The following is a 24,735-nucleotide window of genomic DNA, read 5'->3' as shown; positions in this document are numbered from 1 at the left end:
ATTATTTTTTGCAGCACATTACTGCTACTAATTTATTCATATAAAGAGCAAATATATCAAATGAACTAAATGTGAGATAAACTGATAAATAGCCAAAATAAAATTTAAAAATATTTATAACTAAAAAAACATATTGTACAGAAGAAAGATTACAAACTTTTTGCCAACTGTCTCAAACTCTTTAAGTTTAGTATATCTTTATTACAGCCAGTTTGCATACATAAAAGACTAGGTAAAAAGGGTATGGTAGTAAAAAGAAGAGGTAAAAGAAGTTTCAAATATCCAGTTTACACAATACTAATATTTTGCTATGTTCCATTACTAAGTGCATTATATTGTTAAAGCACTGATTTTTGTGAGCGGTAAATTTTGCCATCACAGTGACTTTGAGAATTTTATATGAACAGAACCGAATGTTGTTTATGTATAAACTTGAAATACTGTGCAAGGATTACGAGTGGCCAGCAAAAATGAGTGCTTTTAAAGTATTTAAAAGGTAATTAAAAGTGCAAATGAGGAGCAATGTAGTCACAAAAAAGCAGATGTACTGTTTGACCATAGATTGTATGTATTTTGGCAATCTGCCAAGCAAAGACAATTCTATGTGAATGAATCCAGCAGGGATAGTGATGTGGATCGGGTAAATACCCAGCGGGTAGGTAAATATTTTTTGGGTATTTACCTGGGTATTTACCCAAGGCCTGGGTAAATACCCAAAAACTGGGTATTTTATAAAAAATGCAAAAAAGTGAATAAAATTTTTTTTAAAAAAGCTAAATATGAAAAAATTGGTAAAACTGATATATACATATGTATTACACAGTTTATAATATTTTTTATTGAAAGGCTTGATGAAATCATGAAAGAAACATATCGTGAACCAAAGAATCTTTCTTTTCAATGTCATAATTGGAGAAGTATAAGCAATTCATTATGAACTTCAGGATTTCAAAATCAATCTATTTCAGTCATATCCAAAATGAAAAAAAAGGAAGCATGAGGGATGTTTAGAAGAATAAACTGAGAAGTTATTAAGACACTGTGGTGTTATTTATTTTACTGATATTTAAGTGATAACATGGAAAATATAGAAACAGTTTTCACATTAATAAGCAAAAAAAAAAAGCGAAATTTTCTTTTCTGTTGCCTTGCTCATTTGCATTTGCTCCCCTGTAGGGTGGGAAGGTAAATATTTTCTTGGGTATTTATCTGAAGGCAGGATAAATCCCCTAGTAATTGCGCATTTTGCAAAAAAATTTTAGGTAGAATTAAAAGGTGAATATTTTCTTTTTTAAACATAAACCCTAAAATAAAAGATTAAAAATTTTAAATGAATTTTAAATGTTTATGTATATTATGTGTGTGTGTATATATATATATATATGTGTGATACAGAATACACCTGAACAATTGAACTAAGTTTGGAGGAAATTTCTGCATAAGATATAGGTAAATAAATAGTAATAATAAATTGAGCGACACTTCGTTACATTTTGATGTCACGCAGGGACATATTACTGGGTTATAAAAGACTAGGACCTTAAAAAATGATGTTTTTTTTTTTGTAACCAGTTAAGCTTTTTTCTTCTTGTAGAATGACTTTTTATATCCGAAATTTGGCTATCAACATTGATTAGACATATCCAACACATTTAATGTGAATATCATATTAGATTGCTAAGCTGTTTCGCACAATAATTCTTTAAATATGTGATCAAAATACAATTTTTGGGCAAAACTTTATTGTTTTGTATATGGTTCATTGTATATATACATAATGGAATACATACAGAAAAGTATTTTAGTTGAATATAAATTTTTGAAATAAATACCCGGGTATTTACCCATTTTGGGTATTTACCTGGGTATATACACTGGGTATTTACCCCTATAAATAAATACCCGGGTATTTTACATCACTAAGCAGGGAAGAAGGGAAAATAACGATGAGATTTTGATGCACGGGTTTTATGATGTCACTAGTGCTTTATTCATTTATCGCATTCTCAAAAATAAAATAAAGGGAAACAAAAATAGTTACCATGAAAACAACAAAAAGAAAATGAAATCTTTTCATTTCGTTCAGGAACGTAAAAGCAAAATGGTAAGCTCAAAACTTTGTTGTGAACAAATAAATCAATTAATTTTTACTGTGAGAATATGCTTTAGATTTAAAAATATGTTTGCTGAGAGTAAATTTTCATTTTTACAAAACTAAGGCCAAATAATAGAGAGGCAAAAGTGCACATCTGAAACAAACCAACTAACATCCCTATAAACTAATAGATACGTCCATTTCCGCCTATAAACCAGATATTAGCCTTTCCATGTAATCGATGGTCAGACAGTAATGAAGTACAAGATTTATTGAAATTGCTTTGGCTTCTCCAAAATAGTGTTTAACATAATTTTTAATAAGAATTGTTAATAACTTATCTCTGCTCTGGCAAAAAAAAGAGCCCAATATTTGGATTTTTGAAAATTTTATTTATTATAAGAGTTATGAATAATAATGTGACAACCATATTTTTGTCAAAACACAATTTTCATCATCAAAGCATTGAAGTTGAGGTTTCTTGAACATCTAAGTTTTATGCTTGATATTTTTAGACACTAATGTTTAACTTTTGTTAAAAAGTATCACTTTTATAAAGAAAAAAAAAATACTAATGCAAATTCGATAATGATGAAAATTACATTGAAGCATTTATTACTGTTTGAGTCATTTGTCCTACTGGAAAAGCGTCATTTTTGGCTAAATAGGGATTCTTAAGAATGATTGAGGAAAAAAAAAATGCTTTAACACATTATGGTAAAAACAGTAACTTTTCAAAATTTATAAATTTGGCTGACATAAAAACAAAGGATACAATCAAGACCATCATCAGCAAAACAAGAAGGCAATTTCTTTTTGGACTTTTTCTTTTTGAGTTTTAATAATTTTTCCAGTCTCTTAATAGTTCTATCTTCTTCATCATTAGCTTCCAGAAGCTGCTTTTTTCTAACTTTGTTCATCTAAATAAAATGAAATAAATAAAAACGAATGACTTAATTGAATTTCGAAAAACTTCTCATAATCATATAGGTTTTTATCTTTTATTATTAGTTCTCATGTTGCCCAGCAAGAATTTTACTGAGTGATAAAGAAAGATGAAAGAGAAAAGCAACCACTGTATAAATGAAAAAAAAAAAAAAAAAGATGACAGTCTCAATGTGAGAATCAGAAGTGCAATCTACAGTAGGGGGTATTTAACTTAGATCAAAAAATAACGAGTTGATGTGTGCATCACATGACTTCCTTTTACTCCAATTTAATGTCATTTTCTCATTATTGGCAGTTTTAATATGATTCAATAGTTTACTCTTTAAATATCACCAACAGTGGCCAAATCAAAACCAGATATAAAAAAAAATAAATAAAAATAAAAATTTTAAAAATCGCCAAGTTTGTTGCCAAGTTGGCGATCAAAAGACTGGCGATATATCGCCAAGTGTCTGTTAAATTATAACAATACTTGAGTTTACATCGAAATTAACAATGATTTCCCCCCAAAAAGGGGCAAAAGATCCCCTTTGGAGCATCCGAATGCAACCAAAAAGGAAGGTGCACAACTAGACCCTACTAGGAGTCTACGTACTAAATTTCAACTTTCTAGGACATTCCGTTCCAGAGTTATGCGGCATACATACACAAGCACATACAGACATCACATGAAAACTCGTTGTAATTAACTCGGGGATCGTCAAAATGGATATTTCGGGTGTCTGTACGTTCCTAGGCACATATCCACGTGTGGTCGGGTTGAAAAAAAAACCTTAACATTCATTTGGGGTTGAGCAAAATGGAAATTAAGGCCGATTTTTAGGTGAAAATTTTTTCGCGAATGCAATACCTCCTTTTTTGTAAAAGGAAGTAAAAAGGAAATAAAAGAGCCAATTGAACAGAATTTAAAAGTATTTTTTCTTCCTTTTTTATACTTTTTTTATTAGTTCTCATGTTGCCCAATAAAAATTTTACTTCTTTCTGAACATCTAAATTAGTATGAAGTGCATGCATTTTACCAAGTGATAAAGAAAGATGAAACAGAAAAGCAACCACTGCATAGATGAAAAATAAAGGATGAGGGTCTCAATGTGAGAATCAGAAGTGTAATCTACAGTTTTACAGAGGTATTTAATCTAGTTCAAAAAATAAAAAGGAAATAAAAGAGTGAAGTGAATAAAATTTAAAAGCTTTTTTCCTTCAAACATTCAACAGGAGTGGGAGGACTTTTACTAGATGGGTCATTCTCCAGAAAACTTAACTTCTGAATGCAAATATTTTTCAATTTCAAAGCCTTTTGTTTTCTTTTTTTTTTTTTCATTCTTACATTCAAGTGTTACCTACTAGAAGTTACCATAAACAATGGCCCAGCTAAGTGCCAATTATTTTTCTCATAAATGAAAAAAATTAAAAAATGCCTTGTTCATGGAAAAAAAAAAAAAAAAAATTAATATTTAAAAATTTAGGCCAATTTAATGTCAAAGTAATAATTTTACTAATTATGCAAACAATAAGCTATTTTAATGATTTGTGGGAATATAATATAAGGCTCTCTTAATTAAAGTATGACTTAATTAGTAGTTTCAAAGGTATGTTAAAAATAGTATTTAGTATATTTGAGGTATACTGGCAATTTATAATTTTGGTAAAATGCCTATTATTGATGTATTTCCCTCCATCATTTATTTTTACCTGAGAAATAATGACATTGATAAAGTCGATGACATGTGGTTTCATAATCACTATCATGAATGTAACAAGAATCAGAAATAATATTGCGTCAGCCTTTCCATGCATGCTCAACCCCTTTTAGATCCTGGACTACAAACTATAAGTGTTCCCCCAAGCTTCTCCCATGGCAGAAAAAGAGATACGAGATTGAAAAGGAACACACAACTTGAAAGTGGAGAAAAGAATTAGAAAGCGTTTTTACCACTTTTGAAAGGTGGTCTTGGCCATCAAAATCTAATCAAAATTATGGACAAAAGTGAGAGGCTTTAATTGGTTTCTTTCTTGCTGATCATTACATGAACCCTATTGTTTTTTCACTTAATAATCAATTTCATAGAAAGGAGGAAAGTAAACAAATTTCAAAAACTAAGCAAACCCTTACTGAAAAGCATATTACGATTAAAAAATATATATAAGGAGAGTTTTTTTTTTCTTTTAAATTCAGTTTTATCCACCAATAATTCTAATTTACATTAGTTAAATCTAATCAAAACACCAAAACTAGTAATTTCTTTATTAAATCTGAAATTTTATAATAAATTAATGTTTAATAATGAATTTTTAAACTATTCAGTTTATGACGTCGCTATGATGACACTCGGTTAACAGTCCCAAAGGTGACGTCATATCGAGGTTGGACTGTATACATTAAAATTAACTTAAACATTTCCACTAATTGATGTTATTTATGTAATTCTCCCTGTGTATACATTTAGTTTTAGTGAGAAAAATAGCACATATTATTTTGGTGCACAGTGAAATTCAATTGAATTACCAAAATAGGTATTTTCATGAGGGATACTGAACATAATAAAATAATAGTTTAAAAAACTAAAAAAGCACGCTTTAGTAGCAAAATGAACTAAAAAGTTAAAAATTATCTTTGGATGACAAGTACATAAAGTAATTGACCAAACACTTAATTTTACTGTAATAAAAAAACACGTGGGGGGGGGGGGGCTTCTTATCAGTTGTCTTAAATTTCTTCCACTTGTTATCCATGCAAAAATGTAAATAGGCAGCGTCCCATGCTTTTTTTTTATTACAGTAAAATTAAGTGTTTGGTCAATTACTTTATATACTTGTCATCCAAAGATTATTTTAAACTTTTTAGTTCATTTTGCTAATAAAGCATGTTTTTTTAGTTTTTTAAACTATTATTTTTTTCCAAATAGGATTTAGATACCAAATATTGCTAACACTTGGAATCTTTGTGCATGTGTTCGATTTTTATAATGGAATGTATCTCAATATTCTATTGCATTATTTGCATCAGACATTTTGAATGCTTTCTGGTAAACTCATGTGCAAACATTGTTACACTCCGCAGCTCTGATTTGTACGTTGTAAGTAATTCTAATAAGCCACTGGCTGGTGAACCAAGGGCCATATAGGCCCTTGGTTCACCAGCTCACATGCCTCCAGTGGAAGTCTCCGAGTGAGGCAAGTGTGCCTCCCTTTATGAGACTATGTCCTCTTTTTTACATTTGGAAGGAAGTATGATTATCTACGTTTACATTTTTATATTGTAGAAAAGTGTCTAAAACGCTATTAATTATAAAGAGCGGACAGGCCCCACGAGAGGCAATGTCAGCCTAGTCGGAAACTAGGGGCCAGGCCTTTGGGGGGAGGGCCTGGCGACACTGACACAAAAAAGAAAGAAAGAAAAAGGGAAAGAAAAAGAGAAAAAAGAAAGAGGAAAAATAGAAAAGAAGAAAAAAAAGTGGGGAGGGGAGAGGAAACAAGCATAAATAAATAACTTCTGAATAAGTAAAAACGTAAAGAATAAAATTTTCTTTTAGCCTGAGTATTCGAGAATAAACAAATGTTCTGTTCTCACTAATGATAGGGAGAGTGAAAGTGTATGGGGAAATAAACGCCGATCGTTCCGTGCATGCAACCTTTAATATTACATGTTTAATAGATTCGCCCCCTCCCCTACCCCTCGCCAAAATTGAACGATCATAAGAAATCACGAGAGCGTGTTGAATTGAGAGTTACTAATAGTACTACTGACGTCAGGGGCATGTTTACACTAATAGGGGCCCGCCTCAATGTATTGTTATCTCGCGGTCTATTACTCTAAAACAAACAGCAATATTTATAAAAATCAACATTTTTTATAACTTATATCGTTAATAAAAGAAAGCGAGATGGAAGATTCTCCAAAGGATTGTCTTCACAGACGTTAGCTGTAGATACCATTGTAAAAAGACATTTTATTTTAAAACTTAGTTTTTCATCTTACATGATTATCGAAGTTTTATCATTGGTAATAGTTTAAAAAACTAAAAAAACACGCTTTAGTAGTAAAATGAACTGAAAAGCTAAAAATAATCTTTGGATGACAAGTATATAAAGTAATTGACCAAACACTTAATTTTACTGTAATAGAAAAAAAAGCGTGGGGGACTTCTTATCAGTTGTCTTAAATTTCTTCCACTTGCTATCCATGCTAAAATGTAAGTAGGCAGCCCCCCACGCTTCTTTTTATTACAGTAAAATTAAATGTTGGGTCAATTACTTTATATACTTGTCATCCAAAGACTATTTTTAACGTTTCAGTTCATTTTGCTACTAAAGCGTGTTTTTTTTAGTTTTTTAAACTATTATTTTATTTTTTACTTTTTAGTTCATTTTGCAACAAAAGCGTGTTTTTATTAGTTTTTTAAACTATTATTTTATTTTCAAATAATATTTAGATACTAAATATTGCTAACACTTGTAACTCTTAAATGAAATCTTTGTGCGTGTGTTCGATTTGTATAATGGGAGTGTATTTTAGTATTCTCTCGCGTTATTTGCATCAGACATTTTTAATGCTTTCTGGTAAATTCATGTGCAAACATTGTTACACTCCGCAGCTCTGATTTGTACGTTGTAAGTAATTCTAATAAGCCACTGGCTATTTTCCCAAAGGAAAGTTAGATCCACAAACATACAAGTTAAGCTAATAAAAGCATGTTAATTAGAATAAACTAATAACTTATCATTAATAAATTAATTTGATCATAGAATATTGCATTGTTATCGGGTCTGAGGTTGCATTCCAAATTTTGAAAGAATTCGATCACAAAAAGTGGCGAAAATTGAGTTGCAAGGTTATAGATTTAATTTAGGTGTAGACGGGATTAGAAAGCACGCCCAATGATTCCCGGAGGTGGATGTCAGCGAAGACCCGCGCCTTAGACCAATTGGCCACGAATGCTCATAAAGTGGTGGAATGTACTAACAGTAATAAGCCACTAGCTCTTAGTCCAAATGAGAGTAACTCACAAACATACAAGTGAAGCTAATAAAAGCGTGTGAGAAAGAATAATTTAAAAAAAAAGGGAACCATTAGAAAGTAAATATTGCACAAGAAATTTTGAAAATTTCAACTTTTTTCCAATGGAAAGAAAACCCTTTGGAAAAAGTTATTTCCCCAACATTTCCATTTTTCTCCCATTTAGGAGACTCGAAAGGAGTACAAAGATACACATGATAAATGTTTCATACAGGAATATAGTTTAACCCTTTTCTGTGTAAACAGTTTGTGCAGAAAAAAATGTAAACAAAAAAAGGTGTAAGGGGAAGACAAGATGGAAATTGAAAATTATTTTGTATAAAATGTTCAGCATCATGTAAAGTTAGTCAACGAAGAATTAGCGAAAGAGTTTCATCATTCAGTTACGAAAGCAAAAAAAAAAAATCTTTCCTCATCTTCTGCAATATGATAAGAATGAAAGTACCAAAACTTTAGTTAAGGGAGAAGTTATTAATTAAACGCATTAAAAAAATACAAATAACATTCCACACAATGGTGGCATAGATAGGCACCCAAAATGTTGGTCCAAAAAAATTTATAAGTAAGGAGAAAAAATCCAAAACTTTTTTCCTAGAAAGGAAAAAAGTAAGACTTTCCTCTGAATATAACAGTTCTCAAAGCAGAATACTGGACGATGTTCTGCAACATAAATTAATAATCATTTAACCAAAATTGTTCTGCAACTACTTCAAGCATTGTATACACAAGCAACCAACTTGACCTTTTTCACAAATCGGGAGCCCTAACTCAAAATCGTTTCATACAGGAGGTTTACTTTTTTTCTTTTCTTATTTTCAGTTTTTAACATTTCACTGTCGCTATGCATTTCTGTAAAATCTATACCAATTAAGATTCTCCAAAAATATTTCCTTTGCTTTCTAAAATGGATAGAAAGAATTTTAAAAAAAATCCAAATCTAGGTGTCAAACCACCTTTTTTTTGGTTAATTTTACTTGGTGTAAAGGAACAATTGAAATAATGTTAATAAATTATTAAATTACTAAAATAATACATAAAATGAGTCGAGTTAGGGTAGCATACAATAAAACACTTCAAAACTTTCTAAATAGTTGAATTATTTTTAGGATGCAAAAGGATTGAAATTTCAAACAAGACACCAATTTTCGGCAGTGGAGGTGTTTCATTGTTGGAATGTTTCCAAAACATATGTTTATGGAGGAAATTGCAGTGGACGAAGATTGATTGGGTAAAATTTTTAAAATGGGAACCAAAAATGCTAGAAAAATCAAATCTTCTCAGATTCAGAATATGAAATTTCTGCAGAAACTGCCTATTTTCTACAAATATAGTTCAACCTTTTTCGCAAGCTTTCCGCCGAATTATCGTAGTTTCCGAGAATTTTAGATTTTCTTCTAATTTAAAGAAGTCTTGAGTTGGAAGATATTTGCAGAAAATCTGTAGTTTCTGCAGAAATATTGCAGAAATCTGTAGGATTTCTGTAGAAAATTTGTTTGGGTTTTCCTTTCACATTTGAACAGAAATTTAGTAGTATTCTGCTTTGGGCAAAATGGTGTTACAAAATTCAGTGTTCCCTCCCCCACCCTTCTAAAATTATTGAAGATTGTCTAAAATTTATTTTCAGGACATTAATGTTCAAAAAATTCCGGATATTCCTAAACCCCCTATCATTACTAAAGTTCTTCTGAAATTGCGCTTATGGAACTTCAATTTTGAAAAATTGCTGGGACAAGTCCTTAGACACTATTCCTCTATTTCTTTCCCTAACAGAACTGAAAATGTCTCACAATCATGATCATGTTTTACAAACTTCAGATTGTGGAAAAATTTTGAGGGGAGGGCATGGAGCCTCCTAGGGGTAAAGGAGTTGGAGTCGCTATAAAACATGCTGACTCTGGGCCTCTTTTTTCTTTCATTTTCATGGACTCTCCTTGCATTTTTAAAAAAACTGACTACAAATTGGTTCGATAACATGTATAAAAGCCTACTAATAAGAAAATAACTGTCATTGGCAACCAGCAGGTTTGATTAATTATCAAACTTTCTGTAATAGCTACCTACACAGTCTACAACTTTGCTTGTTTTTTAACTTTCGTTAGCTACTAGCAAATGTCAGCAAATGAATTTTTTTTTTTGCCTAACATTTTTTAAGTAATCATTTTCAAATAAAAATAAGGAACTAATGTCATGTACCTCATCTTTGGCGGCTTTTTCCTGTTGGTGCCAAGATAGCGTCGCCAAGAAAACGATGTATGACGACATATGTCATACATCGTTCCTAGCAATGCTTTTTTAGCACCAACAGAAAAATTTCAGATAAAGAAACACGATCAAAGCACTTCAGAACACTATCTAAATATATAAAACAACATAAAACCGCAACAAAAAACACATTTCAGCCAAAAAAACGCTTAGTTACTCAAATTTCGATGTATGAAAAGTAAATATGTCTGAACAGAACATTTCAAACATAAACAATAAAAATACCATACATTAATTTGCTATCCAGACATGCTTTCAAAATACCTATTATTTTTTAAAAAATGGGATTTTTAAATAATTTCATTTAAAATCACAATTATTGGAAAAATTTATTTTCAAATGTAATTTCTTCCGTTGCATGCATCTTATGTTTACATTAAAATAAAATGTAAAAATTTCATTAAAAGGAATTAATATTTCAATCTTTGTTTGGGGGTTTTATCCCCTTTAAATGAGGGGAGGGAAATTGAAAGAAAATAAATAAATAAAGCCGGAGTCGGAGTCATAATCGGACGTTTCAAAATCCAGGAGTCGGAATGGGCCATTTTCTTTCTGACTCCGCAATTCTGGAAAGAATGAGCAAAAACAAAAGTAGTTAAAGAACATTTTTTTCCCCTAAGGCGCATCGCATCACATCGCTAAAAGGTGGGGTGATGTGGATAAAAGTTAAAGAATATTTTGGTGAAAATTTTAGGAACCAAAGTAAATTTGACAAGCAGCTTTCAAAGTTGGTCAATTCTTTCAAGAAACATTGATTCACGCATAAAAGTCCTGAAAAATTCAACTTCCTGAAATGATACTTAGCTATAACATATTTTTTTTTTCAAGATACTTATGCTATGATAGTGTTGCCAGTTTCCACACAACACAGTCATGCAATATGCAAGATCAAAACATTATCTTACCATTTTTGAAGATTGTAGTTCATTTTGTGACTTTGTTTCTTCTAAAGTATTGCTAATGCTTTTTTTGCCTTTAAATTGCAATCGAGATTTTTTCTTGTTTCCCATGTCCTGTAAGAAAAAGAAAATTAAACAAGTTGAACAAAAAAAAAAAAAAAAAGTTACAAAGTTATTTTCTAAATAAAAAACAAAAAATTCAAAAGCTTGTAGGCCCTTGGAACAGGAGCGGATAATCTGAAGATGCTGTAACTAGCAAAAGGAAAATAGCTTTAACAAGAGAGCCATTGATCTTCATTGAGGAGTTATTTTGGCTATAACCACACTAGCTGGTCCTAGAGCCTGCTGTTAGTCGTCAATTATTTATTTATATTTGTATTGAAACAGATTTTTACTTTTAAAAATAACATTACACCAAGGAATCAAAAATAAAAGATCCTTAAGTATTTATCAATTGGTATAAAAAATCAAACCACTCTCCACGCCCTAACAATCAAATAATGCAACAAAGTTTTCTGCATCTACTAAAACTACCGAAATTAATATGCTTGTCAAACATGGTTGCACAGATTTTATTTTTTATTGAATTGCTGACAAAGTGTCTTACTTGCAGCAGACTTGTTTACATGAGAAGTTACACTATTAATAATCTCGAATATTAGCTATTTTAGTATAAATTTGTATTTACTTTTAAACTGATGTTTACAAAACACTGCCATGTGAGCATGTGTGAAGTGAAGAATCTGTTGCCATTTGCCGAAAAACAACCTAAAATATTAAACTAAGTTTAATAAATGCATGTTTAAAAGCCACTTTTTTAGCTGTTTCAAAGCTATTAAAATTTTAAAAGTAGTATTTATAGCATATTGTAGAGAATGGTATCTTGTACTCCTTCCAAACGATAAGAGTGCTACTATGAGGTGCACCTTCCTCCACGTTTCATTCCCTCTATAGCCCTTATACATCTCAACTCGTACTTCTCTTCGTCGGTCTCAATGTTTACATTTTTTCTGAGCAGACGGGTGGATTGTAATTATTTTCTTTTAATTGTAATGTTTTTGCAGTAGAAAAACTTCAAAATCCAAGCATGTTTTCATCAACAATAGCCTTACAAAAATATGTTCCTGCTGGGTTGAAAAGAACTATGTGTTGGCGATTCATGAGTTTAAATTCAGAATTACTTAAATGTGAAGGAAAGGGTCATTTCATTTCAAACGATCACCATTTGCTAAAAACAACTAAATATTTATCATTAACGAGGCAGATGGCAGGGCATGCTAAATGGCAAAATGTAAAGCACATAAAAGCAGAAAAAGATCGACAAAAAACTATGTTATGTAATAAATATTCTCGTCTTATAGCTCTTGCTGTTCGAGGTAGGTTTTCTTAAAGATTTCATACAGTTGCTTTTTTTATGATTCATTTTTTCAATTAATATTTTCTGATCAGATGATTTTGAATCCCTGTCATGTACATTTTAGTGCCACGTATTGAACATACTTCACAAAATGTATAACATTAAATTCAAGAGTTTAATGTTTCTAGTGTGATTTGTGCTGTGACTAACTAACTTTAATTCATTTTAATTTATTAATTTATAAGTAGAAAAAGTTTGACAACATTAAGCACTGTTTAAAAAGCAGTGTTTAAAATATATATAATTTTGATTACTAAACCTCTAAAGTAGGGATGCACCAGATATTCCGTATCCAGCTGGTTTTTTTATTATTCAGTATTCGGCGATATCCGATCCTTCCGCTCCCCTCCGGACAGGATATCCGGCTGGTTATCTGGTACTGTTCGGGTGGATGTCCGATGTATATAAGGGAGGTTTAGTTGGAAAATTTTCAATTTTTGTTAAACCTTTTGGATGATGTAATAACTTTTCATGTTTCCTTCATTAATTTTTCCTTCTAAAAGAAAATTAGTTATGCCTTCAACTTTGTACTGGACATGGAAGCCTTCCACACACTTCGACTATGGTGAGAAAAAAAAAAACCATATATTCAGTTTAAATGCACGAACAAATTATTAACAAATAGCATTCAACCTTATCTATTCAATAGTAAATGCAAGCAGTTAGCACACAGCCTGTGGTGTAGCCAGGATTTCGTTTCGGAGGGGGTCCAATCCAGGGCCGGATTTAAACTTAACGGGACCCTAAGCTGTTTCAGGTATGAGGCCCTGTTGTGGTTCGAACAACCTTTCTCGCGATGGTGTAAGAGGCAATTATTTTTTTTTCCTTTACTATGTTTGTCTTTTGCTTCTGACACATACAACAAATACTTTTTTACTTTTTTTAATATGCTTTTCCTGCTGTCCTTTTTGAATTGACCTTAAGAGGGGAAATGGTGGAACTGATGTGATATACCCCATCCTTGGGGACTTTTTCCTGTTGGTGCCAAGAAAGCGTCGCCAAGAAAATGATGTATGATGACATATGTCATACATAGTTTTTAGCGATGCTTTTTTTAGCGCTAACAGGAAAAAATCAGATAAAAAAACATGATCAAAGCACTTTAGAACACAATATATATAAAAACAACATAAAACCACAACAAAAAACATCACAAATATACGCTTCAAAAATACCAGAAACTAGAAAGGTTTTGTACACAAAGAACAATTACTAGAAAGTATTTAAAATGCTTAAATTGACAAATTACTATAACAGCTCACCAATGAAATATGTACCAATAGAAATAAAAGCTATTTTCCAACATCCATTTCATCGAACAAAAACTTTTCTCATACTCTGCTAAAAAAGAGCAAAGCGATTCAAATCGCGATGTTTAAAGCGGAAAACATCCCCAAAATCCATAACTATTTCAGCCAAAAAAAGCACTTATTTACTCAAATTTCGATGTATGAAAAGTAGAAATGCCTCAACAAAACATCCTAAACGTAAACAATACAAAAATACCATACATTTATTTGCTATACAGACATGCTCTCAAAATACCTATTATATTTTACATAAAATAACACCTTTATATTTTTATAAAATGCTGGAGTCAACTTATTTTCAGAAATTCAGTACCTAAAGGAGGCACGTTAATAGAATATGTCTAAATAATTCGTGGCATCGATAAGAATTAACTTTTAGAACAAAATAACCGTACTATTTTTGTAAAATTAATTTACATACAGTAAAAATTAAGTTAAAAACTACAAGAACACCTCAAGGATTGTAAAAAACAAAGAATTTCGGAAGTGAGAGTTTTTATGTGAATTCTAAAATAAAGAACTTACCTTTTTATGGTATAAATCCTCACACTCAGTTCAAAACAAAACATATTACAACGGCACGTTACAGATACACACCACGTTGGAGTTAACTTTTAATTAACATTCAAGTTTTAAGAAACTGACATTTTCAAATGTTTTTACTTCAAAACACAACTACTGAATTTAAACTAACACAAAATAAGCTTTCTGCACTAAACAACCCAAGTAAACAAGTGTGAACAAGATTGCCTTAGCGTTGCCAAACACAGGTTAGTTTCACCAGGGATGCCATGCTTAAAAAATTATCACGTCATTGGCGAGAAAAATATTCCAATTTTGTGCAAAAAATCAGATGTCGCCAAATGGGGGGGGGGGGGGATCTTGTTTATCAGAATATATCACATCTGTACCGAAATGGTATTAAGAGTGATGCAGTACTGCTCTTGAAGTGGAGTATAGAATATCCCCAATCGTAGGGGGGTCCATTTCTCCCCCGGAGGAAATTTTGAAAAATAGATAAATATTTCTTCATTTTGAAGCCTCATAAGGTGTAGTTGGAACTACAGAAATATTAGGACAGAAACAGCAAACAAAACTTTTTAAAAGTTTATACTAAGCAAGAGAAACTTCTTTCAGCAGACCATATTGTAATAGGAAGTGTCTTAGTATTTTTAATTAATAATAATGAGAAGGAATACTTAGTTGTGCTGCAAGAAGAATGAAGCCGAAAATAAAATTCTCAATATATCGTTATCTTATTATCATGAAGCACAACCCTAAAAGAATACCAATGAAGCAAATCACCAGCAGAATGATTCCTTTACTACGATTCGGGTGCACTGAAAGTTTTTTTTTCTTCTTGACGTCACCGGTTCTGTCTTGTTCCCAAGCTAGATTCCCCATTTCCCCAAGAAGTCCACGCGGGGACGAAATTCCAAGAAATTTGGAGGGAACTAAACAAAGGAGAATTCTAATTCTTCAAAGGGTGCGCCGAATCGTTAAAAGTTTGGGGACCCAGTTAGAAGAAGGCATGAGGCAATGGTGTTCAGGGTTAGGGGATCCATACCCCCTTACTTAAGAAAAGAACGTGTCTTTGGAAAGCGAAGTTATTTTAACAAAACGAAAAGCAAATAATCTTGGGGGAAAAAATCTAAATTCTTTCAAAAAGAAATCTTTAAATTAAAAATGTTTAATAGATGCTGCTTATTGCTTAGCAAATTCTCCTCTTTTTTCATCTCCCCCCTCTCTTTTTTTTCCCCTTCCTAGTCAGTCTGAAAAGAAGGATCTTCAAAATACTTCTCTCCTTAACTCTTCTCCCCTGCAAGAAATGTGAAATAAGTTTTAGCTGTTAGGTTAGGTATTAGTAATAATGGAAATTGATTTCCATTTTTTTAGGCGTTTTTCTGATATCAATTTCAAATTATTCCTGGAGCAGGGTCGCTGAGCCAACACCCTTTCACTAAGGTTACTACCAAAAATAGTCTGCAATTAAGCCTTTAAGATTTTAATCTAAAAAAATTCGGTGGAAGATCCCTAAAATCGCTCTCTCTCTTTACCTCTAAATCTAAACTTCTCCAAATTTATCCTGAAATGGGGTTGTTTCCTTCAGTCAAAAGTACTACTCTTAGTCACTGAAGTTGATAGAATGAGCAAAAAATAAATAAAAAGTAACATGGACCAGAAAATACTTTCATTTTCCCAACAGATTTTTTTAAATGTCCGAATTTTCAAACAAAGCGTGGTCTTTATGACGTCACAAATGATGTACTTCGGCACATTCCACTGGTGCGCTGAATGTTTATGCTACGTTGTCTACCGCATTTCCAGGTTATGATAGTTTAGAAGTGAATTAAACATTGCGCTCTACGCTTGCTATCAACCATATCGTTGCCACTACATATGAGTGAAGAAGTGAATTAAATATTGTGCTGTACGCTTGCTATCAACCATATCGTTGTCACTACGTATGAGTAAAGGAAGGGAATTAAATATTTTGCTCTACACTAATGGCAACAGTGGATGGAAGTTCATCATTAGTGAAGTCATGGGCAGAAGCACAAAAAAATAAAAAATGAAATTGAGTCTGTGCAACGATTTAAATATTATTTTTTAAATAGTAAACTTTATCAAATTATTTTTAAAAAATGGTCAAATCCTGTGTTTTAAGCCTATTCTTTCAAAAAAAAATACTTTTAAAATTTTGGAAACGACCCCATTGGGTGTTTCCTTTCAGGGGAGGATTATCGAACTCTTCCTTTCTAAAGATTGCCTAATGTTGGGAAAAAATCTGAATACTTCTGAAAGGAACCTCAAAATAAAACATTCAGAAGCTACTGACTATTGATCAGGTAACTACGTTCAACACCTAATATTTCTTTCACCCCCTCCCCGCGCCCCATTTCTTCCCCTCTTTCCTAGTCGTGCGCGCGCGACCCGCAAGACCCTCCCCTCACTAAAACCATTAAAGAGCTTCTCAAACCTCATTTTCAAAGCTTCAATGTCGAAAAATTTCTAGTGAACAATTACCAAACGCCTTCCTTTCTGAAAGCAAAAGCATTAAAAATGCTTTTTATGGAGCTTCAATTTTGAAAAATGACCGAACCTCGAACATTCCCAAATATGGTCAACAGTCACGCTTTTAAGACTTCAATTACGAAAAAATTTCGGACGCGGGTCCAATTGCTCCCATATGAAATCTGAAAATAAAATAACTTCAATTTTGAAAAATTTAAGGTGGAAAGCGTTTAAATTCCTCCACTTAGTATCACTGAATATCTCTTTGAAACTTCATTTTTCAGGACTTCAATTTCGAAATAGTTTTTGGGAAGAGTCCCAGAACTGCCCTGTGTTATTCTGAAACTCATTTTTAGAACTTCAATTTCGAAAAATTGGGCGAGGGTGGGGGGGGGTAATGGATTTCGGTCTATTTTTTTAAAAAAAAATCAATCGGAGGCAACTTCGAAAAGTCCCATTCCTTTCATTACACTAACGTCAACAAATATAGCCTGTAATGGAGTTTTTTAGATTTCAATATCTAAATATTTCCACTGAAGGCCCCCCCCCCCCAAATTCTTCCGCCGCATAGCATCACCAGAGACCGTCTAAAACTGCGTTCTTTGGACTACAAATCCAAAACATTTTCAGGGGAGAACCCCCGAACCTCTCCCCCACCCATCAGAAGCTAGAATCTTTTTAAGATCAGGGCACTGTTGTTCCTCCCCCCCCCCCCGCCCATACACAAAAAAAATGAAATTACAAAAAAAGTGTGGGGGGGAGCTAATCTTGGTTATATGGACCCCCTCCAAAATAAAAACATATATACGCCACTGATATGTAAAAGAGATAGGTGCATGAACTAAATTCACTTTTCATACTTAACGACTTTCAGATTTTATTATTTTTATAACTAAAATTATTTTTTTTACTCAGCATATCCATAACATTCATATTCTAAATATCAATCCCACATTAAATCACATTTAAAATGTTTCGGTTTGAAAAAAAATATTACTGTATAAAAGATATTAAGATATTTCTCGAAGAAAATCAGAAATATTTGGGAAATGCCTTTGCCTAATAATAAAGTTTTAAAATAAAATTTTCTTCTATTTACAGTACAGAATGTGATATCTCCAAAAATCTTAAAATATTTTGAACAAAAAAACAATTAATGAGAAATAAATTGTATATAACTCAATACATCTTCACAGTGGACTTTTAGAGAGACAATACAGTGAAATCTCCGAATAGCGGACAGTCAAGGGACTAGAAGTTTTGTCCGTTATTGGGAGGTGTCCGCTATTAGGAGGAACTACTTAATTTACCTTTTTCAAAATGGACTGTTGTTCCTTTTGTAGAACACAATCGAAACAATTGCGAAAGGTTTACTACATTTTACTTCAAGTGTAATTAATCTGTTTTTTCTTAATAAAGGTATACTGACAGCACACACTTGTCTTAAAAAGCATTTAATCAATTAAAGTAATAAGTTAAAACAGTTTGACATCTCTTTCTTTGCATTACAAGCCTGTTTCTCAATATAAATATTTAAATCATTTACTTTAGCAAGTCCTTCAGTGTCCCCTTTGCCCAGGAAAAAGTTTTTCAATTCTTTACTGTATTTCAGTGCTTCTGAAAATTCTCTACTTTTTATGGTTAATTTATTTACTTTATTTCGAGTATCACTATTGCATGATTGACAGTTGGCAATATGACCTTGAATATGGGCAAATCTTTTTCATGTCTAAAAATTAAACAACCCAACGAAACCACAGCGCCATAAAGCCGACTACTACCGGCGCCGGTCTGCTCAATTGCATCTCCCAAGAGCCCCAGTTAGAAAAAGCACCCAGTTTCCTCTTTTTTATCTTAACTTTTGAATAGTTATAGTTACAAAATTCATTGAAATCTCAAGAAAAACGTACGTTAATTGTTAGACTGACATCAGTTTTCACTTATCTGCTTCAACACTCTCAAAACTAGCCGTAACAAAATTATGACTTTTTTTTTTTCTTTTTCATTTTTTGCTGCTCACAAAAAGTACCATGTCTTTTAGTTCTTTTTTTTCTGCCCCCAACTTTTAAGCCCCAATCGCTGCCTCTGTCCATTACCACCCTTTTAATTTCAAGAAACAGTGACAAGGAAATGACAGGGGGGGGATATCAGTTGTGGAGCATGAAAAGCTTTGTAAGGCAAGCAGTTACTAAAATATTCTGTGAAAAGAAAAAAAAAACGGAAGCGCTACGATCGCAAGGGAAATTTTTTGTGAAATAACTGTCTGTTATTCGGAGTGTCCGTTATTCAGAGTGAATTACATAGAATGGTCTATATTGAGGGACTGGGACTTGCAAAAATGTCCGTTAATTAGAGGTGTCCATTATTTGGGAGTGTCCGTTAAGGGAGGTTTCACTGTATTAGCAGTTTGTAGTCCAAGATGGCGGTCTACCGATCATACAGGAAAAAAATATCCCGGAAAATCTTCCCTCTCTCTAAATCATAAATAATACAATCTCTCATCTTACAACTTTGTTCATGAAATTAGTGGTTTCCTGTAGAAAACTGAGAGAAAAAAATATCCGAAGAAAAAGAGCATTAGCATGTAACTAATATAACTTTCTAAGTACTACATTTTATGCAAGAAAATTTTCTATTTTTCAATTTTTCTGGGTGAAAACAAACCCTTTTTCAGGAAAAAAAACGACAAAAGAACGTCCCCCCCCCCCCAATTTCCAGCTTTCTACTGACTATTTCCATCTCTAGTTCAGCATAATTCTTAATAATATACTTTTAAGATATTAATTTGCATCTTTTAAGAATATGTACCCATATTTATTGGAATTAAAGTAAAATTTTAAGTTGATTATTTAAGTATAAGTTTATTAATTTGTTTAAAAAAGTGAACATGGTTAAAATAACTCTTAAAATAGTTTGCATGTTAATTTGCATATTAAAAGACTGTACCTGAATATTTTGGAATTAAAGTAAAATTTTAATTTGATTTTTTAAGTATAAGTTTATTAAAATGTTTTAAAAAATGAACGTGTTCAGCATAACTCTGAATACTATATTTAAGACTAGAAAATCACCCGTCAGGATATGACAGGTGAAAATTGCTTCTACATTTGAAAAAAGCAATTGCCTGTTTGGTGATATTTTGATAGTTAGAAATTTTAACCCCCAGTCCAGTGGATCAACCCTAAACTCCAGTAAATAGCGTTCATTGTTGACCACTTTTTCATTCTTTCATTCCCCTGAAATGAGTCTTATCAGAAAAACAGTTAAGTTACCGGATCCAGTTCAGCCTTGTCACAATAAAGCCTTTCCCTGCATTTTAAACATTACCCAAACATATTATCAAATTTTCATGCCATGGTGAGAGTTTCATTGTTGATGACGTCAGGAGAGTTACTCGATCATTGGCTATTGTATATATGAGGATGTTATTTTGCATCTTTTAAGACTATGTACCTGTATTTTTTGGAATTTACATATAAGCTGTTAATTTGTTTCTTTTAAGAATGTAGGCCTCTATTTTTTGGACTTAAAAGTTATATTGTAAGTTGATTATTTAAGTATTAAATTTCATTTGTTAATTTGTTTTTTATAAAGTGAAAGTGCTTAGCTAAAGTCTTAATAATATATTTAAGATATTAATTTGTGCCTTTAAAGAATGTATAACTTTGTTTTCTAAAATAAAATTTTAAGTTGACGATTTAAATTAATTAACTTATTTTAAAAAAAGTAATTGTGTTTGGTATAACTCTTGATAATATATTTAAGATGTTAATTATCATCTTTTTTAAAACTATGTACCTGTATTTTTGGAATTTATATTTAAGGTTAATTTACTTCTTTTAAGAATATCTACCTTTTTTTTTTTGGATTCAAAGTAAAGTTTTAAGATGATTATTAAGGTATAAGTTCAATAATCTGTTTCTAAAAAATGTGAACTTGTTTAGCATAACTAATGATATATAGGTGTTTGTTTGGACCTTTTAAGACTGTATCTTTTTTTTTTTTTGGAATTAAAGAAAATTGTAAGTTGGTTATTTGGGTATTACAAGTTGATGATGTTAATAATCAAGGACTCATTCGTCCTCAATAGTTGAATCAGAGTGATTTTAATATCAACCTAATGCCAAGCAACACTAGCATTCAGAAAAGTATTCCCTAGCTTCAGGAGCTTGTGGAGAGATTATTTCTGAACACTATGGTTGCAACATGAAAATATATTTTCTTCATTCATATCTAGATTTTTTTCCTGGGAATAAATGTATAAATAAAAATGAGGGAGGTGAGCGATTTGCCTTGATCATATCCATCATCAAAGCACAAGGCCACCACTCAACTGAGAATAATCAGGGCATTTATTTCACTGGGCAACAAAAGAGAATTTTGTGGAAAAATTGATTTTTTTTTTTTTTTTTTGTACTTTAATGCTAGGTGCTAGGAGTACACTATCAATTTAGCTGCTTTAGGATGCTTCAAGGCTTGCGAGTCAAATTGGGGTTGTATGATTTAATGTAATGCAACACTCTTATCTTTTTTTTTCTTTTAACATAGAAAAAGGGTATTGGGGAAAGTCCAAGAGTAACAAAGATGTTAATGTCAAAAAAAATTTTGTTGATAAATTTCACCTGTTATTTTTGTGATTTTTTTTTTTTTTTTTTGTTCTTATTAAACTTCAAAAGATCAGAGTTGTTCAATATTTCTAATAAATCATCCCCAATTTTTTTTTTTTTTTTAGCATTTTATTTTCATCTAACAGTTTTTTACTTAGTTCATATTGTTTTCTCTTTTTAGGAAGGATATTTTTTTTCCTTCTTTTCATATTTATTTTAATCTTATTCATGTTATGAGCCATTTTTTTACTTAACTTCGCCATTGGTATCATTAGACAGTTGAAAGATGAGGGTGATTTGTCAACCAGTGGTCCAGATGCAAGACAAGACCAACTGAATCTTGAGGATTTATGGCTTTAAATTTTAATTATTATCAACATAGACAAAGTTAAGAAGAGAATCACATAAAGTTACAGCAATTGTTGCTTCTGCTTTTTTGTTTAAAATTCTGAAGGTGTATATATAGTTTGAATTTTAGTTGTACTCACAGGAAACAAGTGTATATGACTTTTTCCCTCTATTTCATGCATAAAATTGCATACAAACCTTAGCAACCATACTGGTATTGAATAATGTATAATTCCTGTAAAAATACAGTTAGGTTTTGAAACAAATACTGGAATTTAATAGGCAATTGTCAAGTTTTATTTGCTCTAATTTCTATGTAATAAATCCCTTTCTTTCTTACAGAGAAAGGACCTGACCCAAAAGTTAATATCAAATTAGCAAATCTGCTTGAAGAAGCAAGAAGGCAAAATGTTCCTTTATCGAGTTTAGAAGGTGCTCTTAAAAAGGGATCTGTAAGGCATTTAATAATTACTATAATTATCTGTTTATGATGTCTTAACTCACATTAATGATTGTTTTTTAGAATGAAATCTGAGATTTAAAATAAGAACAAAACATTTTCATAATTGAAAGTTATTTTAAAAGTGTTAGTGGAGCATGGTTGAATGTTTTTCATTTTTTTGTGTTTTGTGATCAAAGATGAAAGCATCAACTCTTGGGGGGGGGGGGGAATTCATGCACTTTTACTAAAAAGCAACCATTTTAGATACTTACATATGTTTCTTTTTGTTCCTCAACCATGGATTTTGTATCACAATCATATTAAGTTCATGAAGAGATAAATCTCCAGCTGAAAGCTTATGAATGTGAAGAAATTTGAATTGTGGATGATATTCAGCACAGGATTTTTGCTAAGTTAAAAATGCATATAACTCTGGTTCAAAAAAACTTAGAAATTCGAATTGTGGAGGAAAAAGAGGTATTTCAAGTATCAAATGTCAAGGGTGCACTGTGCATGAATTGTTTTGAAAATTAAGCTTAAATTCTAAAAGATTAATTGCAAAAAAATAAATTAATTAATTTGAAACTGAAATAAATAAATAAATAAGAAAAATGAAATAAAATAAATGGATAAGATAAAATAAAAATCAGTTTGAGTGCAGGCTCTCAGGTTCCAAATTAATTTTGCCCTAAAATTCAGGGCTGTAGGTGATATGGAGACATAACTGCATTTAAATAAAAACATTTAATATTTGATAAAATAAGGACATTTAAAGAAATTTATTTTTACTGTACATACACATAAGATGGTCAATTTTATCTTCCATAGTTTTGTATCCCCAGTGTGTATCAGGTGTGTCCTCAGCCTCCCCCTAAGAGCAAGGGCACCACCTCCCTAAATATTGCAAAGACCCCCCTCTTAAAAGCAAGAGCCTCCCCCACCCACAAAAGGAGTAAAATACTTTTTTACTCCCCCCTAAGAACTATTGCCGCAGTCCGCGCCATGATCCCCTCCTCTCTCTTATTGATGCTCCCAAAAAGCAATTTTAGATGTACTTCGGTAATTTTGAAGAAACGAGGGTTGGGAATCTCTCCCCCAGAATTTTTTCTAAATTAAACTCCTGAATTTGATCTGCCTTTGATGGCCTAAAGAGAAGGGATAAGGTTCCGGGGCTCTCCTGCCATTTTAAAAAAGTTTTAAAACCCTAAATTTTGGGCAATTTTCGATGATATTGGATTAATGGAGGATTCGAGTCTCTCCACTGAAATTTTTTTTAAATAAGAGCCCTAGAAACACAAACGTGGGCCACATTCAAAGATGATGAGATAAGAAGGTTTTTGGGATTCTTCACCAGAAATTTTTTATTATTGAGCTCCAAAAACACAGGTTTAGACGATCTTGAATGATATTTCACCCTAGGGAGCCCCAGGACCAATATAAGCTTTTCAAAGTAAGTTTCATTTTTGGAAAAAAATAATAAAACTGAAGGAAAAAAAGCTCAAAAATTTTGGACCCTTTCCGACTCTCCCCTCCCCTCCCGCCCCTTCCCAAGCCAGATCCTACCCAAAAACGCCTGTTGGCTGTCCTTTTTCGGGATCGCGTACGGTCGGGACTTTTTCCTCTTCTTTTTAAGGGATTTTCCATCTTCTTCACTGCAGGTGGCCTAGGGAGGCAGTATAATACTTTCTGCCAAGGTTTGGTTTTTCTGCATGGAAGTTGAACCGTGGACCCCCTTCTTTCCAGTCATAGCCTGAATACTGAATAGGCCGCAATTTAGGTCCCTTGCTATATGGGGCCCCAAATTGGCTAAAACTGTTTTAGTAAATGCCAAAAATTGTAATGTTTGGCTGCAAGAGGGCCCTAAAAAAGTGTCTGGCCTAGGGCCCCAATATCAAAATGGGGGTCCCTAGGTCAATAGGTTCTGGTGCTCTAGGAGGCCCTAGAGCCAATATAAGCTTTTCAAACTAAGTTTGATTTACAGAATTTTTTAAATAAAACTGAATGAAAACAAAGCTCAAAAATGTTTGGGCCCCCCACGTTGAGGGGGTCGTGCAGTACGTAGTTATGCCAGTGTATTCAATACAAGGATGCACAGTAAAAGATTGCACAAATAATCAAATGTTACCATTAATCACAACATATCCTAATAAATGATTGAAAAGATGGTCGACAGCTTTGTGAACAATGTAACAATCCCTTATAATTCAACTTTCTTAATGTCACTGAAATACAACTCACTAGGTAGTTGACTTTTTTAATGTTCTGCTGGAATTTATAAGTAAGCATGTATACTTAGCAATAAAATTGTGAAATAAAAATAAAAAAAACTTCTATCATTCATGTACCTATGTACCATGAAATTGTATCGTATTTTC

At 32.0% G+C, this 24,735-nt stretch overlaps 2 protein-coding genes across 4 annotated transcripts in view; one reads left to right on the top strand and one right to left on the bottom strand.

Annotated features, from left to right (window-relative positions):
* Positions 1–11,945, bottom strand: part of LOC129222168 (nucleolar MIF4G domain-containing protein 1-like) — a 46,259-nt gene extending 34,314 nt beyond the window's left edge. The window contains exons 1-3 of one of the 3 annotated variants that reach the window (XM_054856627.1): positions 11,829–11,945; positions 11,228–11,335; positions 2,871–3,015 (exon numbers count right to left, since the gene is read on the bottom strand). In XM_054856627.1, coding sequence (XP_054712602.1) covers positions 2,871–3,015; positions 11,228–11,332 — 250 coding nt within the window. In that variant the 5' untranslated portion in view covers positions 11,333–11,335; positions 11,829–11,945. Of the gene's footprint in view, positions 1–2,870; positions 3,016–11,227; positions 11,336–11,616; positions 11,710–11,828 lie in introns of those variants that run through there. The other 2 variants (XM_054856628.1, XM_054856626.1) reach the window with 2 other exon arrangements.
* A 255-nt stretch (positions 11,946–12,200) lies between these two features.
* LOC129221985 (probable transcriptional regulatory protein PERMA_0079) overlaps positions 12,201–24,735 on the top strand; it is a 28,640-nt gene continuing 16,105 nt past the window's right edge. The window contains exons 1-2 of the mRNA XM_054856394.1: positions 12,201–12,597; positions 22,261–22,370. Coding sequence (XP_054712369.1) covers positions 12,309–12,597; positions 22,261–22,370 — 399 coding nt within the window. The 5' untranslated portion in view covers positions 12,201–12,308. The remainder of the gene's footprint in view (positions 12,598–22,260; positions 22,371–24,735) is intronic.

This window comes from Uloborus diversus, chromosome 5, assembly GCF_026930045.1.
Source record: "Uloborus diversus isolate 005 chromosome 5, Udiv.v.3.1, whole genome shotgun sequence".
NCBI lineage: Eukaryota > Metazoa > Arthropoda > Arachnida > Araneae > Uloboridae > Uloborus > Uloborus diversus.
This window is presented reverse-complemented; position numbering and strand designations above follow the sequence as displayed.